The sequence below is a fragment of the Miniopterus natalensis genome, chromosome 14, assembly GCF_054644295.1.
Source record: "Miniopterus natalensis isolate mMinNat1 chromosome 14, mMinNat1.hap1, whole genome shotgun sequence".
Taxonomy (NCBI): domain Eukaryota; kingdom Metazoa; phylum Chordata; class Mammalia; order Chiroptera; family Miniopteridae; genus Miniopterus; species Miniopterus natalensis.
In genome coordinates this window covers 50,921,315-50,943,873 of record NC_142094.1, presented here as the reverse complement: position 1 = coordinate 50,943,873, position 22,559 = coordinate 50,921,315, and the positions used below count along the sequence as shown (strand labels likewise).

Here is a 22,559-nt window from a genome sequence, read left to right as displayed (position 1 = left end):
ACTTTAGCACAATGAACGTGTAGTAACTGCCGCCCGCTGCTCTCTTCCAGACTGTGCCGGCTGCGGAAGGGACATCAAGAACGGGCAGGCGCTGCTGGCGCTGGAAAAGCAGTGGCACTTGGGGTGCTTTAAATGCAAATCCTGCGGGAAGGTCCTCACCGGGGAGTACATCAGCAAGTAAGTGAGGCTGCGGCCTGGGGGGCCCCTCTAGCCCCTGCTCGGAGGGCCCCACCCCAACCCATCGGGTGTGAGGGAAGACATCCACGCCCCGCAATCAATAGGAACTTTTGGCTATGAGACCCATGCAAGGAGTTTTATTCCTCTGCGTCTGCCATAGTTTGCCTACCATAAGTGTAATGAGATGTTAATCATTGCCCAATTTAACAATTAACAAAGCTGGCGTAATATGTTGTAACCGATGGAGCATGCGGTAATTTTACCTCTGCTAATTTCCCCCATTTGGCTCTAGCAAACCTTTGTTCTCCTTCCAGGTTTTGAACATATTTGTAGACACACACTACCCCCCCCATGTCCCCCAAGAACGCACAGGGTCTGGGCACTGAGCCCGTTACGGTTACCTTTTGAGTTAAGGAAGAAAGACTGAGCATGGGGGTGGGGAGGCAGTGGGAATGAGGGAAGGATTTCCCCTATATGCCCTTTTTATGCTTTAAAAAATATCCTCCAACCAGAGGAAATATATCAGCTGTTCAAAATAAATAAATAAAATGAGTCTAACTTAGGGATATAGCAAAACAAACCAAAAGCAGTTTGGGCCCCACCTTCCGAAAAGCTAACTCTGTAGGTCTGGGTGAAGCTGGAACACCTGGGAAGACGCCACAGGTGACTCTGACGCACCGGCAGCCTTAGGCGAGGCAAACGCCCGGCCTTGAAGCGCACACCAAGGGCTGGGCCGCGGTAGATTGTCTAGAGCGGTGCTTCTTAACTTTGCTGAGGTGAGGGAAGGAGGTGGCGGGGCCTGGATGAGAAGGCCCGGGCCCCTCGGGCCTCCTGGAGGCTGAGGCTCTGGTGTGTGGGCGCAAGGAGGGGTCAGGGGAGGCAGCACGGGGGCCTCAGAGAGAGGGGACCGCCAGGACCACGTCTGCAGCCCATCGGGCCTGGTGGCGACGGAGAACCAGGCCTTTGCTAGTGAGTCTGGGACAATGGCGGGACAGGCGGTGGGGAGCACTCGGTGATCTGGCCGTTACATCTGTGTGGCCCAGAGAACCACGGCTCTGTCTCCGGATCGTGTGGTCCCGTGGGTCTTGCTCGAGTCCGACCAGCTCTCCTGGCACGTGGGCGCTGGGTGGGAGAGAAACACGGTCCCCGAACAGGGCTCAGAGAAACGCGTCTCGGTGGCTTCCCCGCCTGGGCCTCGTCTCGGCAGCTGAACTCTTTGCCTTGCAGGGACGGTGCCCCGTACTGCGAAAAGGACTACCAGGGGCTCTTTGGGGTGAAATGCGAAGCCTGTCACCAGTTTATCACAGGGAAGGTCTTGGAGGTAAGTGACAGACGGGCTGCCCTCAAAGCCACCGTCTTGCTCAGAGGCCCCTGAAACGCGCGAGGGTCCTTCTGCACCGTTTCCTCGCCGTGGAGGGAAGGAGGTAGCTGGAGCTGGCTCGGCCCTTAGAGAATCAGCGTGTTGTCTGTCTCCACAGGCAGTTTCTTCTGACTGTTCACGTGGACATCGGGGCGATGGAGACGTGAAGGGGAGGAAAGAGTGATAAGGGGCCTATTAGGAATTATGTGAAAGGGAGGGTTGTATTGGACTATTTTTATTTTTAGAAGCCAGAAAAGGGGAAATGAAGAGCATGATAGAGCCACGTGTCTGCGTGTGTGTAGCTGTGTGTATGTGCACATACGTGTGTGCACTCACATGTGCCTGTGGGAGTGTGCGTGACGTGTGTGCTCTTGCGATACATTTGCACACCTGAGCCTGCACACACTCAGGCAGCAGAGGCTCAGAACTGAAGCTAAGAAAAGAAAGGGTGGATGGAAGTGAAGGCATGGACGCCCCCGCCCTGAGAAGTGACCCAGAGCGCCCTGCGGCCCAGGCTGAGCTGACGCCTGTCAAGTTCAGGTGTGCCTGGCTCGCGCCCATGAGCTCACTTCCTGCGTCCCCAGGCCCCCAGCCTCTGCCTCGGGCTGAGCCGAGCTCCCCTGGAGCTAGAGGCCACCTGTGGCTGGGAATCACTGCAGTTCCTCACTTCTCACAGGCCTGGGGTGTTGACCAGTTGTGATGGGAAAAGCAGAGGCTGCCTCATAGCCGGCCCACAGTGCAGGGTGGAGAGTGCTGAGCAGGGCTGAGTCAGGACGCCCAGCAGCTGCGAAGGGGACCGACTGGTCCTGCAGCTTGTCACACCTCCTGGGCAGACACTGGGCTGCTGAACCCACGTAACCACACTCAGACTTCCCAGCAGGGCGGGTTTCATAGACAGGATGAAATCCTAGAGGCCCCTAAGGTGTCTCGGGGCAGGTTCTGTGGGATTTCTCAGCGAGGTCCAGCCTAGCCTTCCTGATCCCACAGCGAGCTCCGAGATGCCTCTCTGTCCATAAACCACGGAGGCCTGCATTGGCTCTGCTGGGAGCTAGTGCAGCTTAGATTTGAGAAAGAGCTATTGTCAATACACTTGCCTCTTACCCAGGGGAAGGGTGTTCCAGGAAGAGGGAACAGCCTCTGCGGAGGCTCAGAGGTGAAGTCAAAAAGTACAGCAGGAGCAGGAAACCAAGTCAGCTGGGCAGGAGTGCAGATGTGAGATGATGCTGAGGAGCGGGGAGGGGACAGAGTGGGAGGACCCCGAAGGTCACATTCAGGAGTTTGGGCTTTATCCTAAGAGGAGTGGAAGCGACTGAAGTCATGGTAGCTGGAGCGTCACGTGACTGGATCAGATTTTGGTATGAAGAATAGCTGGGAGGACTCACTTACATGGACACCCATGTTTGCAGCAGCTCTGTTCACAACAGCCAGGTCGGAGCAAGCCAGGTGTCCACGGATGAGTGGATGAACAAAACGTATGTATACAGACAATGAAACATTAAAAAGAAGGGATTCTGACACAGGCCACAACTCAGGTGAATCTTGAAAACCTGCTGAGTGGGAGCAGCCAGTCACAAAAGGCCTCCTCCTGTGTGACCCCGTGTGGAGGAAATATCCAGAATAGGTAAATCCATAGGGACAGAAAGCAGGTTAGAGGGTGCCCGGAGCTGGGGGAGGGGGGAGGGGGAGTGATTGTTTATTGATGCCCAGTTGGGGTGAGGCTAATGTTCGGGAGCTGGGTAGAGGTGGCAGCTGCACAGTGTGAATGTCCTAAATGCCATAAATCGTTCATTTTAAAATGGTTAACTTTATGTTATGGGCACTTTGCCTCTTTTTTCTTTTTTTAATGGATGGAAAAGGGGTGAGAGTGGAGGCAGGGAGGCCAGTTAGGAGATGACTGCAGAACTCTGGACACAGAACAGTGGTGGCCTTGGCTACAGTGAAACTGAGAAGGGGACCCCAGCCCTAATCTCTGCCTCCGTCTCACATGGCCTTCCCTCTGTGTTCTCTCTGTGCAAAACTCCCTCTGCCATTCTCTGAGGACACTTGTCATTGGATTTACATCCCACTCAGATCTTCCAGGATGATCTCAAGATCCTTAGCTGAATTATATCAGCAGAGACCAAACAGTCACAGGTTTTAAAGATGTGATCTTTTGGGGGGACCACCGTTCAACCCCCTCCAGTAAACCTGGAAACTCACACAGGTATTACCCCAGTGAGGGCTGAAACTCTGGTGTGCGAAAAATGAAACCCTTCCTAAGCATTGGAGGTGCCCTAAGGCAGCTTTTCTGGGTACGGTTTCACCTGAGATGCCGCTGGGTACCGGAGGGAGCTTTGAGAGGAGAAACGTCACTGGACGGTTATCAAGAAGCTCCGTGCTCAGCTATGTCACTAATCCCTGAGTAATTCTGGACAGGCCATTCAGCTTCTTAGTTGAGACTGTCGTCATTTCACAGTAAAGGGAGTGGCATGTAACCTCTGAGACTCTACCCTGATCTAAAATTCTATTTCCCTCTGTTATTCCTTGGTAGTCATAAAACCTACCCATCCCATTGGCTTGAAGGGTTGAGGGGTGGGGAGTAGAGCCTTCACATGTTTTAATGAAAAGGGCTCCGGGTCGTAGGGGATCAGAGATGTATTTTTGGCTCTGGGACTCACAGCTATGTGATCTTGGGCAACTCTCTCAACTTCTTTGAGCCTCCGTTTTCCTTAAATACAAATATTAAAAACATATGTGTCATTTCAAGCCAAGGACCACTTGACTCCTCGAGTCTCTTGGTTCTAAGGATCTCAGTTCCATAATTTCCACATGTTGTAGAATCTCAGGGATCAGAGCCAGCGGTCCTTTCTTGCGAGATTTTCTGGAAACTGGCATGTAAAGTCAGCATATAGCATACGCTCAAACTGAAGGTTTATCATTAGCTTGCTTTCAGTTTTGTTTTCGACAACAAGATTCTCTTTTAAGAAGGATCTTACTATAAATGGCACATTTTTGAAAGCTTATGCTAATTATCAATTCAGGAGCATTCTGGTGCTGTTTATACCCTGCCTCCTAAATAAGAAGTTCAGATAGTGAGAGAAGCTGGAGTTTGCCAGCTTCTGCCAGTCTCCACACCCACCTCTGAGTTCTCTGAAGCCACCTGCCTTCTGCCTTGCTCCCCTCCCCCTCCCGGCCTTCTGCTTTAGCTGCCTGGCGGTACAGGAAGCTTCAGACTCAGGTCACAGACGTCAGCAGAGCATCCCTTTGATATGAATTTCCTTCTGTCTTTGGGGGATGGTCCTAAGAGAGCTCTGACCCCAAGAAACTCCCTTTCCTGGGCGTAGGTAGTTACCTGCCAACCTCATGAAGAAAGGAGACAGCAACAAAACAGTTCCAAAATGAAGGGGGGGGGCAAACCTCAAACTGGAAACAGAAACCTTGAGGGTAAAGGAAAATGGCTCGTCCCGAGGCCTGTCCCTCAATCTTGGGGGGTTCCATCAGCTGGCCAAGGGCGGACTTCTCTCAGTCTCTCTGGTCTCTTGCACAGCTCACTTCCCCCGGGGGCTCCGTGTTTACTCAGCTCTCCGCTCATCCCTTCTAGACAAATGTTCCCAGCCGTGCCCCCCAGGAAGCCTGGCTCCCTCTGCAGATGGTGCCCCTGGGCGGGCACCTGCCGCCCCCTGTGAGCTCTTCTCTCGGGAGCTGTGCCGTCTGCGTCCTCAGCTGGAGGAGGGCGGGACGGCTCTGCTTTCCCTGCTCGGGTCCCATAGGCTTTTCCTTTCCCTTCTAACTCAGTCACCGCACCCAGAAAATCAGGCCTGTCTTTTCCAAAAGGCGGGTGGCACATGTCTTCAGGTGGCGTGGTATTTAGTGTGCCATGCGTGCTCCCCGGGGAGGAATGTGTCACCAGGTCAGTAAGGACGTGTACAGGGCCCAGCGTGGGAGAGGCCCTCCAGTGTGGCCCTGGCGAGTCCTCCAGCGCCCCCAAGGCCTCTGCATTCAGCCCTGCTGGGCGGCACTGTCCTGCCTGTATGTTGCAATGGAAACGATGGATGGACGGGTGGATGGACGGAAGGGCAGGATTTAGGCTCTCTTTAGACCCCGCCTGCTGAACTCCTGCAGAGGGGGAAACAGGCTCACAGCACGACCCCGCCGAATCCTTCCCTTGCTGCCCTGAAGGCGGCTTGTTTTACTTTTTGACTAAAACTGCTCTTTCATCAAGCCCAGAGACGGCGGCTGCTGCTGGTCCCCTGACACCGATTCTTGGTGTATACTGGAGGCCCCGTCCCCTGCCTTCCCTTGGCTGTAGGGGCTTTAAGCGTGTTATGCTGTATCACCCATAAGCAGAGAGCAGGTCTTGTCCTGGGCTAACCCGTGTGATCTGATGAGAAGACACATGGGTTACCCCATGGCGCTTGCGTGACATGCAATCTTTTCTGTCACCATCGAAGGTGTCATTTGCAAAAGTCAGGCTGATGACAACTCCTCCCTTGTTTTGTGCATATCGTATACATGCAAAACAAAAATAATGACCCATATTCATGCAGAAAATGAATCGCAGGCTTCTGACCCGCTGCTCAGAGATTTCGTGCCTTCTTCCCCTTACCTGTGGACATCCTTGAGGCTCAGGGAGGAGAAAAGAGCCGAGTGATCTTGCTAGATTGATTGAGACGGTCTGTCCCGGCGGACAGGGAGCCGCCACAGCGCCCTGCTCCTGTACGTTTTTAACGTTTGCAAATATTCTCGTAAACATTTTATTCTCCCAACAAGCAGTTACTACCCACCCCATTTATAAATGAGGCTATGGAGTGCCAGAGGCTTGGGGGCTAATTAGAAACAGAATCATGATGAGAAGTCAGGCCTCGCAGTTCTCAAACCAGGAGCACACACACTCACACTCACACACACTCATACACTGCTTCATGTCCACTTGGCAGAAATCATCGCAGAAAACAAGTAATTAATTTGCCTCCCAGAATAACTTGCTGGAGGACCAGACTTGACCATGCCTGGTGACATGGAGAAAGCCTAGCTCATTAGTGGCCCTGTTATACCTACTTTCAGGACAATAAACATTTGCAGTGCTTATTTGGTTTACTTTTAACAGTGACCCTGCAGGTGGAATCTGTTGTATTTCCATGCAGTCGTGCCTCATGCTATCTTGTCTCCATTAATCAACTGTGGGCTTCAAAAGGGCACCTGGCTTGGCCGTCGGAGACATTGTAGATGGATGATGCTGACTTAGGTTAGGGAGCACACTTTCTTCACAGAGCTCAGTGGGTAGTCAGGGAGGTCCTGTGAAGCGGGACCAGTTTAGGGATCCCAGTCACCTCTCCTAACTTAAAACTGTATCTTAACAAGAAACTGTAGAAATGGCCTCGTTTTAAAAATGAGTTAAGCAAGATATGGTCTATCCATACAGTGGAAACAATCGAATATTATTCAGCCATAAAAAGGAATGAAGTCCTGCTACCTGCTACAACATGGACTAACCTTGAAAACATTATGCTGAGGGAAAGAAGTCAGTCGCAGAAGACCTCATATTACATGATTCCAGTGACATGAAATGTCAGGAATAGAGGCAGAAGGCAGATTAGTGGTTGCCAGGGGCTCAGGGAGGGGAAATGACTTAACGGTGCGGGTTTCTCTTTGGAGTGATGAACATGTTATAAAATTAGCTAGTGGTGATGGTTGCACAACCCTGGGAATATACGAAAACCCATTGGATTGTGCGCTTTAAATGGGCGAATTTATGGTATGTGGATTATATCTCAGTTTAAACATAGCTGTACACGCACATCTCTGTCTGCAGAGATATATGAGGTGATGGAGAGTCGTGAGCCTGTGAAGCTCCATTTCCTTACCTTTAAAATGAGAATATGAATCGCCTCCTCATAAGCTGCAGGATTTGAAAAAGGCATACAAAGCCCCTCCCGTAACTACTAACCAGGTTAGATCCCTCTCCCCTCTCCCTTCTCTCCTCTCCCTTCTCCCCTCGACTTCTTTCTTCCAGTCTTTGACATTTGACTTATTAGATACAAGAAAGTGGATAAAGGACAAGAGTGGGGATTCAAGTCAATAAATGTCTCAATGCCGGGTGCTTTCCCTTTGTGGGCATTTGAATTTTATTTTATTGTGTGGCCACAGGTCTCCATCTATAGAACTGTGCCCTTGATCACAGAGCGTGACTTGATTCACATAAAATCTTCCCAGTTCGGGAAAATAAACTCAAGTTCAGATTCAGTGTATGGTTTATGACATGTCGGTTGCAGCATCTTCTCTGCTGATCCCCTGTCCCCTCCGTCACTGACAGATGGGCAACTGGCCCAGCAGGGCACAGGCACATTGACACGATAAACGATTTGTGGGAAATCTGTCTGATTCACCCAGTGTTATCCAGTCTCCTACATTAATGACAAGAGGAAATGGGTTGCCAGGGTAAAGGGGACTGTTCACAAGCAGTAAAGATTCAATATTTATATATATATATACATATATATATAAAATCTCCCCATTTCCTGCCAGCCCAAATGGAAGGCCTTCCTTCTCCAGAAACGACATTTTGAAAAGAATTTGTATTTTGAGTTAACAAGATGTTTGGTTTTTCATTGTCGTTTAACTTCAGAGTTGAGCTTGTTGTTTCTTTGATCTTAAACACGTGATGTGATTTTGCTCTTTGGTTTCAGTGCATATTTATAATGTGCTGTTTCCCACTTCAAGTCATTTTTGTAAGTAGCCAATTTGTAAACTTTAAAAATTAAAAAAGATGCATTTCCCATGACAGGCTAGCATTATTTTAGGTTAATTATTATAAGGTAAGCTGGCTTTTGTGGCCTCACCTGGGCCCAGCCTCCATCTGAAGGTTCGTCCCCATTGGAAAATGCTTGCCATCTGCTTGGATCTGCCCACCTGGCCAGTGGTAGTTGGGGACAGAGACAAACGGCTCAGAACTGGTGTATCTCTTGGAATCTGTACCTCTGGTGGGCATTAGGACAGCCCTTTGGGTCTTAAGCAATGGCCTCCAGCTTCTGGATTCGTGGCAACTCACAGAAAGAGGCCGTCCCTGGCTCCCTCCGCTCTGTTTCTCCTCGTTGTCTTGTTCACTGTCAGTGAATGCTGCTTCCAGTGAGCATTCAATGTGGGGGACCCATTGAAAAATGGCACCATCCAAAGGTCACCAGGATAACTTCTATTCCGGGCACAGCTTTTTCAAGGTACTTTCCACGAGGCGCAGGAGATGACCAGTGCTCCAGGGGAAACGGGAGCATCGGGTCCCCTTGTCCTCAGGCCGCGATGTGCCCTGCCAGCTGTCCTCTGAGGAACAGGCTTCCTGCTCTCCTGTTTTCCACCTGAGTGTGCTCGCTTCCTGGACCTCTCGGCTTCCCACCTTGGAGGGATGTTATGCCAGTTCCAGCAGATGGACCTGCTTAGAGTTTGCCAGCTAGTCAGGAGGAGTGACTGTTAGGGCTGGTGCCCATCCAGCCCGGCGGAAATGAACTGGTGCAGTAATTCCAACCCCATAAGGACACTAGAGCAGCCTCACAGATGAAAACTGTTTATACACCATTTCCATGGCCCTGCATCAAAACTCAAAGCTGCAGGCATCTTGGAAACATAGGTAGAAGCTGGAACTGGGGAGCTTGAAGTGGCCTTAGGTGAGGTGGGAGGGAGAGAAGCGTGGTTAGTAGAAAAAAATGATACAGCCAGACGCACCAGGATTTGATTCCAGTAGTGACACTCGGAGCTGAGTAATGGTTAGCAGGTTGTCTAAGCTCTGAGCCTCAGCACGCTGCTCTGTGAAATGTAGGTAATAATACTCACCTCTGAAAGGCTTCAGTGAGATCAGTGAGTATCTGGAATAGTGCCTGACATACAGGGGGTCAAGAATTTTTTTCCATTTCCTTCATTTATTTATAAATGAAGAAACAGATCTTGTAAAAGCCCAATATTTTGAACTTCCATCTGAATGAAAGAGTCAGGCTCACCCCCACCTGTTTGCTCTCTAACCTCTCCGGAGTAGTTATATATGATTATTTCAGATTCACAAGTTAACAGCCATGTTAGAAGTCATGCCAATGCTTTGGTTTGAAAATTTAACCACTTAAATCCCCCCTGTACTTATTCTAATGTGCAATCCAGTAGCTTCCTCTTCATTTTAGAAGCAAAGCTTTGTTGTTAAAATCCTTACATATTTGGGATTGCTTCCAAACCAGTTTAGAAAGATTACACACACACACACACACACACACACAGGGGCTTTTTATTAGCTGATCTTTAAAGGGCAAATAATCTCCATGAAAAATTTCCCTAAATCATTTAGACTCATTAAAATTTGCAACAGTTTTCACAGAATCTCGCCCCAGTCCTGAGAAAGGGAAACCATAGGTTCTGTGCTGCCACAGTAGAAAGTTCTGGCTCCTCTCCGCTCACTACATGCAGAGCCCGGGACTTCGCCTTGGGCGGCCGTTGCATCTGGGATTTCTGCGGGATGGTTCAGCTGGCCGCGAGGCTACGTGCGGGCAGGGTCTGGCCCGCAGTATCTCACGCTTTCTTTCCTGCGTAAAAGAGCACAGTGCAAAGCGCACCGATGATAGGAATCGTGGAAAATCCGAAAAACAAATCCCAATCAAGTTGCACTCGTTTTCTCAGTGTGCCCCGGAGGCCGCGGCTGGGAGCGGGCTGTGCTCACTTGCGTACCTTGCCGCCGCCTCGCACCCAAGACAGAAACTTTTAAAAAGCCAAGGACTCGGGGTTCCCTTCAAGCCTCTGCCTTGGGGACAGTCACCGGCAGAGCTGCGATGCAGGCACTTGCGAGCGAAGGTGGGGAAATGGTACGCTCCCACCTGCGTGTGAAGGCGGAAACCTCCCCCGTCCTGTGGGTAACGTGGACCGGCCCGCAGCGGTCGCTGGTGTGTTTCCCGGGCGGTAGGTGCGGGAGGGAGGGTGCGGGAGGGAGGGAGGGAGGGAGGCAGGAGAGCCCCGCCCTCGCCGCCGTTTCCTGGAGGCTCTGCAGAGAGGCGTCTGCTCTCCCAGCCGCAGAGAGGCACCCGCTCGGGGACCCCGGGCGGACAGGGCGCCGCAGCCGCCGGGCCCCCAGATCTGAGATTGAAGCCGAAGGGGTTCCCTGCTCGGCGCAGCCCGGGGACAGGAGAAGGAGCCCTGGCGCCAGGTAAAGCAGGGGTGGCAGGAGGTGCCTTTGCCTAGCAGGGGGGACGTGCCGTTCCGGGGTTCCTTGGCCGCTCCGGACACCCCTGGGCCCTCCAGGTGCAGTCTGCCGGACGCTGGTGACAGAAGCCACTTGCCCTGGCCTGACATACATTTTGCTTAAACTTTCTGTCCTCCTCGTGCTGCGGGAACGAACGCCGGAGCTTGTTTCCATTGATGCAGAAAAGGCGGGTTATTTGAGAGCCGGAGTTGAGAGGCCTTCCAAACAATGGGTGTTTTTTCGGGCTGCTCCCCCACGAAAGGAGAGTTTTCCGTTTCAAGGTCTGTGTTGTGTGTGGACCTCTGGAGTTGATACTCGAAACGAAAGGACTTCAGAGTCACTTTTAGGGGATTTGGTGGTAAAGAGTGGCAGCAGGACTTGAGTAGACAGCTCTGTTTCTATAAACGGGTGGGATTTTTTTTCTTTAAAGACGTTCCCCATGAATGAAAAAGAGGAAGCAAAACTTTCGGGTGTTATTCATATTTTACAGCTACCGGTTGAAAGAGGCCGATGGTTGCTTTTTTTTTTTTTAACCATCTTTGGGCAGGAAATGAGAGAAAGCTAGAGATCCTTGCCTTTAAAATAAAACTAGCTTTTTCTTTTTTAAAAAATGTAGTTATTAATTAAACCATTCTCCAAAGTTTATTTTTTTAGAAGAAAAATGTTTAAAAGTGTGCTCTGCTCATACTAAAGAAGGAATGAGACAAGAAAAAGCATCTCAGCTGTGAAAGAAATAGGTTTATGATTTGGGAAAGTTTAGAAAAGAGAAGTGAGTCTAACCAAAAAGCAGCAGGAGTGTAGTCACCAGGGGCTTTTTATCTGTCACTTCACAGGGCCTGGGGATTTAAAAGACAATCGAGCCCGTTTTCTCCGGGGCAGCCTCTGGAGGAATGTTAAGAGGGTGTGAAGTTATTTAGATTATCCCAACAGGTTCTGACAAGTAAGTGAAAATAACTAATTAAAATATAATTGTTGCCATTCTACAATGGATCAAAAGGCTTGTTGAGTCAAGATGCACTTACAGAATGGGTGAATTTGCCACGGCTCATTGGTATAAATTACTTTCCAGAAGGCTTTTTAAGACTAAGTGGGAGGCCTTGCCAAGTGGCTCCTTACAGCACTTGGAATGCACGTTTCAATGCACGTTTCCACCAAATGTTTTCAAGTGGGTTGCTCCAGCACTTTCATGTGTCAGCGACTTTAACCCTTGCACCCGCTGGTTCAAGGACTAGCATATCATGGCAACAGAGATCTACAGGTTTTCTCCTCCGACTAAATAATAGTTCATTTAAAAGGACGGGCAAGTCCCAAGTCCTCAGTACTTGCACCCCAACTCCGATGTTGCCTCCCCGAGGCCAAGGTTTCTCAGCCTTGGCATAGCTGACATTTTGGGTGGGGTGTTTCTTTGCGGGGGACTGTCCTGTGGGATGTGAACCAGCATCCCTGGCCTCTACCCACTAGATGACGGTAGCACTGCCTCCCCAGTTGGGACAACCAAAAATGTCTCCAGATGTTGCCAAATGTTCTCTGTGGGGCAAAATTCCCCCACCCCGGGTTGAGAACTGCTGCTGTAAAAACCCAGTTTTGAGGCCTGTTGCTATGGAAGAGGTAGAGAGGGCTGGGAAGGGAGAGGCTGGGCCCCAAGGGAGGGTGGCTGTGTCAAAGAACCAGCAGAGACAGGACAAATAATTCGCCTTGACCATTTTGGTATTTATTTTGTTTGTTTGTTTTTGTTTGAAATCACATCTTGGGCTGGGTGGGGAACAAGAGTTAAGCAGTGTTCCGGATATACATCCTGCTCCCGGCCTCTCCCCTTCTGGTCCCTTATGGGCCTGATTTGATCCAGTGCCTTGATTGTATAGTAATCAAACTTCTTTCTCTAAATTGAATCCTATCTTAAGTACATCCCAGGAATGTACGATTTAAAAAACAAACAAATAGTATTCTCATGTAATGGCCCATTTTATAAAGCAAATAATTACCCGTGACTTATCAAGTCTGTAAATACAGGTTTTTGATATGTGGGCTTTGGGTAAGTCTGGGCACACCTATTTGTTTTTTCTTCTGGAACCTGGAACTGAGTGCTTTTATTTCTCTTTTCCTTTCCCCCTCTGTACCTGTGAGTCTCCAACTCTCTGATTTTCTAAGAATGGGGTCTTGTGGTGTCAACGAAATAAATAGTCACAGGCTTTTTCCTAGTCACAGACAATAAAGTCAATGGCTGGAATTTTTTTCCACGTACAATTTTGTGCCTTTAGTATGTGCTATTGCTGCTTTGCTCTCAAAGGTTAACAGATTACAAAGTGAACAAAGTGGTAGCAAACAAATACTGCCACAAAACACCTGAAACAGCCAGTTTTGCTTAGTTCCACTGTTCTTCTTTCCATGGCCCCATGCTCCAATTATAGCTTTAAATTTCCTAAGTATACATTCACGAGCTCATAAAATAGTTCTCTCAAGAGCACGTTATCTATATTATGTTTTCATGGTGTTTCTCCAAGAACATGGTACGCCGTACTGAGCGCCCTGGCTTTCAGGAGCTGCCACCCAAACGGGATGAGACAGGCCGCTCTCTAGGGGATTCTTCTCAAGCCCAGTTGGAACAGGAGGCAGCACCTGCCATTGGCCCAGCATTTCCAGAAATGCCTCCACTTGTTGGAGTCCTTTCTTGGCAATAGGGTCGGACTGGTCTATGGTGTCATCAAAGGGTTGTGGTTTTTGCTTTGAAACAGCAACCTTTCCTTTTGCCTCTACCTGGAAGCACCAACATATCACACACCATGTGCTCTCTTAGAAGCATTTCCTCATCATTAAAATCCACCCCCAATTCAGTAGATCTAAGACCCACGAGTGCGGAGAATGCTGATATTTTAGATCTGTTTTATCCCCGGGATGTAGCACAGCACCTGCCCATATTGGTTGCTCAGTAGTTAATAAATAAACAAATGAACGTCAATGATTCCCATAGAAAGACCACCTAGGGGCTTGGCCTGCAGGAAGCTCACTTGTCTGTCACCTGTGTCCTGTCCACTAGTCTGTTCTGCATATTATTTTTTTCAAAACGAGAAATCCAGTCCCCATCCAAGCAGTTTTGAATGCTTGAGGGACTACCAGAGGGATCTTTTAAGGATGCAGGGAAAGTGGGTCTGCGGTTTGGAGAATTTGGAGAGGAAGAGCTTTATAAATTTCTCTTCATGAGGCCCAGAGATTAAAATCTCAGTGTTATTCAAAGCCCCACATACTAAAGCGGCCTCCTGGATTTGTACCAACCCTAGGAACTGACCCAGAGTCAGAGCATTCCCCACCTCCTTGTTTTTAAGAAAATTATCCAGTCAAAAGAAAGAACTGTTGGAGCACAGAGGAAAAATAGACCTCTTTTGGTCTATGGATAAAGGCTTAGAGGACTGGGAGTGCCTTACTGGGGAATCAGAATGGTGCTGCTCCAAGGACTCCACCTTTCCTGAACCAGGTGTGAGGACATGGGTGGCCAGGTGAGGAGACTGTTTGAAATGGGGCAGTTCCTGGAATATGCAGGGTGGAAACCACTGCAGTGAGAGGGAGAGAAGCCGAAGATAATCTTAATGCTGAAGTTCACAGACTGACCTCAGCTCCATTGTCCAAGCAGAGCCCCAGGTGTGAGTCTAGATGAGCGAGGATGAGCCTTACCTGCTCCCTAAGCTGCAGAGGCTTAGGGGGTGGCCACAGGGGGGAAGGGGGCCCCTAATAGATGGGAGACAAACACTGCTGCCCTTATTCACCAAGCCTAGAATCTTTTTGGCAAATACGTGTCTAAGTCCCCCTTGACATTGGTGGTTCACGTCGAGGTCTTTGCTGCTTATAAACAGTAGATGAATCAGACATGTTTGCTTACACTTGGGACTGCTTTCATCTTTCCTTACTGCTAAATAATAATTGTGTTTGTCTCAGTCCCCTGCAGCTGGCTCCTCGCGTCCGTGCTTATACCCATATACCTTGGCCAAATAAACATACTTGAAAAGACAGAGATGCATTTTGCCAAGTTCAGAACATCCCCTGACAGAGTCTAAGCCAGCTTTCAGCTTTGTTTTGGTAGCTTGTTTAGGATGCAAAGTGTATCTGGTTCTGGCAAGAGATTAAAGAAGGTGTTGGTTCTTACATAACCAAGTTTAGGGCCTACCGATGGGGGCGGGTGGGGGAGTAGATTTTCAGGCTTCCTTTGTGTGTTTTAAAGCATAAAAAAAAGGTGCTTGACTGGGTTTTTGTTTTGACATTAAACTTCAGAATTGTAAAAACCTGTTGAAAAATCTTGTCTTGACTTACACAGCCCTCTGTGGTTAAGCTTCTGCATCTCTCCCCCTCATTCACTGCAGCCCCACTGGCCTTCCTTCTGTCCCACAAGCACTCACCCTTTCCACCTCGGGGTCTGTGCACTCACATTTCTCCTGCCTGGAGCATTCTTCCCCCAGGTCTCAGTGGCCTCATTAGTCGACCTGCCTGTTACTCTTGGAGAGGCCTCCTAATCACCCTCACTGAAGTCGCCTCCATCCACCAAGCCCACAGGTCATCTTCTGTATTGTGATCCTGCTTTATCTTCTTGACCCCCAACCCCCAAACTCACATATGTTTGTATACATGCATATCGTCTGTCACGCGTTGCTAGAATGTCAACTTCGTGACAGGTTCTGCCATATCCCCAGCACCGAAAACATTATCTCAATAAATGGACGGGTGGGTGGATGGATAGATGGATGGATGAATCGAAGGCGGATGGATGGATGGGAAAGGAGGGAGGGAGGGCTGTCTGTCTGCCCAATAAACTCCTACTCCCCTTTAAGTCGAAGTGCTCCTCTTCTGTGATGCCTCCCTGATGCCCCCAGCAGTAGTCTTGGCCATTTCACCCCCATCCCCTTACTCGGTCCATTACACCAACTGTCTTATCCAACTGTGTTAACAGTCAGCCTCTTGAGGGCAGGAATATCTGAAAGGGTGATTATAGTTGTAGTTATTGTTAGTTCTTACTGCCATCGCACTTTATGCACCTGTCTCTTTATTTGGAAAGTAAGGAAATAGGCTCAGAGCAGCTTGCCAGAAGATGTACAGGTGATGCTGTCGGGGCCAAGATTTGAATCCAAGATCTCTGGCTTCAAAGCCCGTATCCTGCGGCCTTTTTCTCCTGCTCAGGTGGGTGCCTGACTCACAGGCCTGCCATAGGCTTTTGCCAAACAAATGAGACCCAAGACCTCACCTCCGCTTTCTCTTTCTTTCTTTTTGCTTATAAATGTTTATAATATCTGTACTAGAATATAAATATTATAAATATGAGCTTATTAATTTATCTCTAAGTAGACAACTAGCTGATTATTTTAAGTCACTTTTTTTCTTAACCAACAGGGCTTGATTGATTGTTTAAACTCTCATTTTTCATATATAAACAAATCTATTAGTAAAAAGGTCAGCTGCAGTTACGTCACATGTATATTTATTTCACTGAGGTGGTTCCTCTGGCAGCCCTAGGAACCAGTTTTCCTTCCTTCAGCTCCCAGTGTTACGTTGATTTCCCTTACAACATAAAGCTTGTACTGACAAAAACCATAGCAGTCCCAGGTAGACATTTCAAGTGGAAAAGACTAGGAAAAAACCTAAAAATTTAAAAAAATCTTAGCATTTCTTCTGTATTTTTAACATAACCATGCGTTTCTAATCACCTGCATCTCCCGGACACGCATCTCTCTGATTGGGGCCCCAGGGCGTCCCATTGGTGAAGCAGAGAGCCAGGGTTGGAAGCCCTTGCCCACACATCAGTGACATTCTCTAAGCCGATGCTAAGACCATACAACTGCTGACTTTGCACAGAGTTGAGGGGAAATTGTTGACAGTGCTCATGCCCAGAGGTTTCCCATCTGTGCTGTGCCCTCTGCAGCGAGTCTGCCGGTGGGAACCAGGCAGCCCGTGGTGGCATGTCAGGTACGGGCCCCTCATTGTCTGACAAGTCCTGATGACAACTCGTAACAGGTCAGAGTCTGCAGCCTGGTCAGGCTGGTCCGTCAGAGCATTCCTTGGCATGTAACCAAGTTTCACCCAAGTTTGGGGCCAACCCAGCTGGTTCTCACTGTCCTCGGTGGGCGGCAAGGTTGGAGAGACTTGGACTCTTTAACATAACTTCTCAAAGGGCATAATGGCCTTAAATGGACTTGCTACTAAATATGTGTTGTGATTTGCAATTTAACTTACTGTGCAATGAGAGTCTTGGGAAGGAGTTTGGCTGATTAATTGTTTACCCCTGCCACTCCCAGCCCAGAGCCTTTTGGTAACTAGGACCTTGCCCAATATGAATCACACCAGCAGAGGTGACAACTCAGCTGGTTCCCAGGCCTGGCCTTGCACCAGCTAGAAAGATCTCCTCTCTGGTTTTCTGTGTTGAAGGTAGTGCCTGCTCAAGACTCCTGGAAGTATCATGGCAAGAAAGTTCCATGGATTTAACTTAGTCTGACCTTCTCAAAGTTGAGGACACAGACCCAGAAAACAGAAGGCACAGCCCCATGATGGGAGAACCAAGAGGTGTCAGAGTAGTTCAATGCTCCACCACCCCCATGCCCCCTGGGATGCCCCCTTCAGCTACTTCTCTGCTTAATGTACAGAAAAAAGCAGGTATCTCCAAAAGGCCTTCGGAATGTTAAAGCCCTCACGCGGAAGCAAGATGCTTGGGAATTGAGTGGATTTCTCTGCGAGGCAGGCAGTGGATACTCGAGAAGGTTTTGCTCGAGACTTTATTTTATATTCTCTTTGTTGTGGAGCACCTTCCCTTTCCCAGGCCATTAGATCTTTTTTTCGCATCCTAAAGTCCCCTGAGTTCCCACCTGCTTCTAGGAAGAGAGCTGATGATTGCCTAGTGATCCCCCGCCACTGTCCAATCTGATGATTTCTCAAAATTTCCTTTACAAAGTCATGTGTGGACACTGTAACTAAATACATACATGAATAAACAAGTACACGGAACACAGTCACACAAAGCAGAGGAAAGCAAACTTTTCTGTAGCAGGCCAGATAGCAGATATTTTCAGCTTCATGCCATGCTCCTGTCTCAACTATCAGCTCTGCTGCTGTAGAGCCAGAGCCACCGTGGACACCATGTAAACAGATGGACATGGCCGTGTTTCAGTAAAACTTTATTTACAAAAGCAGGTTGTGGGCCAGACTGGGCCCATGGGCTGCCGTTTGCCAGCCCTGGTATAAGATAAAAGTAAACATCCTCCATTTACTCCCCAACTCCACTCCCCAGAGGTGACTATTCTGAGAGTCCTGTCTGTTCTCCCTGGTGTGCATGGAAGCTGAGAGTTGTGATTTTACATGATCATGAAGGGTTCAGAGCACATTGTAGGGTTACCATCATTGTTGACCATGGTTGATTATGAGGAGGTTTTTGTGCAATCTTGAAAATTCCAAGTTTTCTGTCATGCTGTAGAATGTGGATCCTGGTGAACAAAAATCAACCCCACACCACACACTGTGCCCTCTCTTTAAATCTGTGCATTTGGAGATGCCCTGTGTTCGTTTCCTAGGGCTCTATAAGAAAATAAATTTGGTGGCTTAAGATAACAAAAAATTTATACTCTCCCAGTTCTGGGGGCCAGACAACTGAAACCGAGGTGTCAGCAGGGTTGGTTCCTTCTGGACACTCTGATGGAGGGCCCACCCCATGCTCTCTTCTGGTTTCGGGAGGCTGCTGGCAGCCCCGGGTGGTCTTGGCTTGGGGACGTGTCATTGCAGTCCGCCCCATCTTCACATGGCCTTCCTCTCTGCGTCTCTGGATCTGTTTCTCCTCTTTTCTCATAAGGACATGTCATTGGATTTAGGAGCCACCCTCATCTAGCATGACCTCCTCTCCAAATCCTTACCTGAGTTGCGTCTGTGAAACCCTTATTCCAAACAGAGGTATATTCTGAGGTTCCAGGTGGACCACAGGTTTTGGTGGCCACTAGTCAACTCACGTCTGTCCTCCGTCTAAGAATTAGAGAGCCCTCCTTTCTCAGGCTTTCCCCTCTTTCTGTGAGGAAAGGGGGAGCTTCATACTTGTCATCAACAGCAGCCCCACTCTTTGAGGGGAACCCTGGGAGCCCCAGGAATGGCATCTGCCCCCAGCCGTCTGCAAGTCCAAGATCAGTCCCAGAAAAGAACCAGCCAGAACTGCAAGGCATCTAGGAATTTTTTTACAAGTTCAGCAAAGAAAGATGCGAACGAGAAAAGTGTTTGCACATCTGATACTTTCCTTGAAGAGGGGGCAGAGGGAAACTTTCTCTCCCTGTCCCCAGGAGTTCTTAGCTCAGTTGGTGCCCACTGAATGGTGGCCATTCCCAAAATGAATCGGCGCTAATCGTTGAGTCTTGAAGTTTGACTGAGTCCAGTGTGAGGCTCGGATAACTAGCACCGCCTATTTGAATAATTTCTCAGGAGAAAGTTGTATTCATGCAAAAATAAAAGATTGTGGCTGAGTAGCTTATCTGTTTTTAATCGTTTGAGGCAACAGCTGTTTCTGCTGCACAAGGCGCTTGGGGGCAAAAAGGTTTAATTTTTTAAATCAAGGAAGGCCTGCCCACTTCAGACTGGGAGACCGCACCTCTAGTCACGAGTGTCAGGAGCTCACCTCAAACCGGCTGGATTGGTAGGGCTGCAGTGACAATGTACTGCAGAGTGGGCGGCTGCAAACGGCAGGAATTTACTGTCTCCGGGTCCTGGGGGCTGGAGACTGAAATGGAGGTGTTGGCGGGGCCAGGCCGTGTCCGAGGCCTCCAGGAGAGGATCCTTCTGCCCTCTTCCAATTTCGGGTCGCTCTGGGCGTTCCTAGGTGGCCACATAACGTCATTCTCTGCCTCCTTGTCACTTGGCATTCTCTCCTTGTCTTTCCTGTTCTTCTGAGGACACCAGTCATTTGGATTAAGGGCCCACCCTTCTTCTTATCTTAACCAGTTATGTCAGCAACCCGATTTCCAAATAAGGTCGCACTCAGAGGCGCAGGGGGTTAGCACTTCCACATGGCTTTTAGGGGCCCTGATTCAACCCATAACCCCAGCTGAAGCAGAACGGACTAATGTCACCAAACTGCTGCGGGGATAGGGGTGACTGGAGCCAGCGCCTCGGATGCGTGCCCTTGGCCCTTGGGCTCCTCTGCGGTGCGGTCACGCACACAGACCCCGCTCCCTGGCGCTCAGAGCTCCGGCCCTCGGCAGAAAGGCCTTTTCCATGCTCACGTCGAGAAGTCCTGGGGAAGGCCCCATTGCAAGGTGCTCGCCTGTCTAGCCTGGACCATCGCTGTGGCCGGAGGCAGGTCATGGGGAGAATGGCAGCTCCCATGTCTGGAGTCGGGGGAAGATAACACTCCCCCAAAAAGCAGGGTGGCCTTGACGTGCTCGCTGGGGGATTTGCGAGCTTGGTCCAGCCACAGCCACCTGTTGCTTTTAAATGACCCTGTCTTGTTATTAACATGCCTCGTGCATGGATTTGCTCTTTTCCATCCCCTGCACGCATTATCCTGGACTAAGCCACTTGCAGGGCCGGGAGATGTCCCCCCATCTGGCATCAGATGTTCATTTCTCCGAACGGTCAGTGCATTTGCACTGAGGCAGGAAGCACCTGGAAGCTGGTGATTTCATCTTGAATCGCAAAGGGTGGCATGGTGGCGGATGGCAGGCAGGTGCTTCTTGCCTCTTGCTTTGGTTGTCAAACTAAAGCTTTCAAACTTCTGAGCAGGATCACACTCATCTAGAAACAGCCTGAGACTCTGCTGAGGGGCCTGTGGGGAGGCCTCCCGTACTTTGAATGCCTGTTTTGGTTACGTTCCCCTGCCCACCCTCGCTGCTAGAGAAGGCACTGCCCCATTTTAACAGTGCAGATGAACTCGGGAATGACTGCATGAGTGATCCAGGCCGCGTCGTTCAGAAGGCTGTCCACTTCTTGGTCGTGTTTGCCTCAGCTAGTAGAGAAAGATAACTTTGTATTCCCTGAGTCGTCTGTGAGCGGCATAGGAAAAGCCACCTGAGAAAACCAATCGGTAGATAATCCAAGAAGGGGTGCCCATGCAGCCTAAAGGCCTGGCATGGTGGTGCCTTGGGTACAGTCATTTGGGGGGTGGCAGCGTTTGGAAACTTTTAAGGCTTGTGATTTTTTTCAGGGGTCTCTGTCTTGGAAATTTGCAACAGGGCCCAAACTTGTAGGTGACTAGACTCTGTCGGGACACTAACCCTTGCTGTCTCTTTGGCGAAAGATGTATTTCTTGGTAGTATTGAGACCATCACCTTTCATGGAAAAACCCATTGCTTCTCTCTATGAGTTTTGGGGTAGACAGGAAGTGCTAAGAACCCATTTGGGGGTTCTCCTGTTCCTGGTTAATCAGGACGCCCCTCACTCTCACCAGCCTCTGGAACTAGTGAGGGACTTTAAAGTCACATGGGCTCTAGGCACACGAATGCCTCAGGCCAAGTGGGACTTTTATTGTTGGTCCTTAACCGTAGGTTACGAGGGGTGGACTGGAGTGTGTCGACCTGAGGAAATGGCTGTGATGTGGTCTAAACCAGCTCCGGATAAATTGGGTGTGAAATCATGACTATCAGCCGTCGCCTGCCAGTCGGTTTTGTGTGTGTGATCATTATGTTTGCTTGATTTAGGAGGTGGTAGAATACTGGCTGTTACTGAAATAAAGCTCATTTCTTCCTGTTCTGAGCCATTCAGTTGTACAGTGGGGAAACTGAAACATTTTCCTCCTGAGACAGCTGCTTTTCTGCAACGAAGAACCAATAGTCTTCTCTTCCTATCCCCTCCTTAAACTTGGTTTTCTAAATTTATCTTATTTATCAGTTAGATGTACAGGGGGTAAGAGATGAACTTGTAGCCGATCGTTGTACGTGGGAATTATATGGAAAAGTACCTGAGGGTACAGAAATGTGTGGTTTTCTGGGTTTGCCTTCATTTGTTGGGGAAAAGAGAGTGTGGATGGAATAGAATAGTACAGGACATCTTCGCAGCTATAATGTGAGTGACAGGAAACATTCTAGCATTTCTGTACATAGAGTAAGGAAAGGAAGATCCTGCTTATCTTTCTAATCTCAGCTTACAGGTCCGTTTTCCATGAAGTCTCCTCTGCCCCCATAATTAGCCCCTGCTCCCTCTTGATTCTTTCTCAAGCAGAGGCTTTCAGTCAGTGGATGCCTATTGAGCACGTACTGTTTGCACAGTTTGGGGATGCAGAGGTGCTCCTGCCTAAAGACTTTCAAGCCTCAGGTAGACAGACCTCTGGCCCCTAGAGGACATCGAGTGACCTTAGTGAATACTAGGTATTCTGTATGTGTGTACTGCAGTGGGTTGTCTTTCCCCAGATCGCTAATTCTGGCCTTGTTTACGCATAGGAGACAACAGCCTTTTGTTCAGGCTCCTGCTTTTAATAGACTTACTACTTTTGAGATAGCACTCATTACTTTTGATCCAAGTCACCTGGGTCATATTTTTATTTTTATTTATTGAAACATCAATTCCTAGTTCCACCCATCTATGCACTCATTGGTTGACCCTTGCGTGCGCCCCAACTGGGGACCGAACCACAGCCCCACCTGGGTCATCCTGTGCTCATCACGGCTGGCCTGCGGCAAGGAAGTGGGAACAGCTTTACTGTCCTAATTGGACAGAAGGCACTTGACTCGTCTTGGATGGGGATCGCCTGGACCAGCCTTTCTGTTCCAGGGAGATGCTGAGAGAGCATCTGTCCTCCTGAGAGAGTTTGTTGGTAAGAAAGTGATACCACTGTGGCCAAGTTCGACAGAGTGGCAGGAGGAGACGTGCTTGGTCCCACAGGAAAGGGAGGCCTTTAATCTT

At 49.2% G+C, this 22,559-nt stretch overlaps 1 protein-coding gene across 1 annotated transcript in view; it reads left to right on the top strand.

The window, feature by feature from the left end:
• The window catches only part of ABLIM1 (actin binding LIM protein 1), a 208,949-nt gene that overhangs the window by 130,330 nt on the left and 56,060 nt on the right, over positions 1 to 22,559 (top strand). Inside the window, exons 5-6 of the mRNA XM_087823971.1 lie at positions 51 to 177; positions 1,405 to 1,498. Coding sequence (XP_087680097.1) covers positions 51 to 177; positions 1,405 to 1,498 — 221 coding nt within the window. The remainder of the gene's footprint in view (positions 1 to 50; positions 178 to 1,404; positions 1,499 to 22,559) is intronic.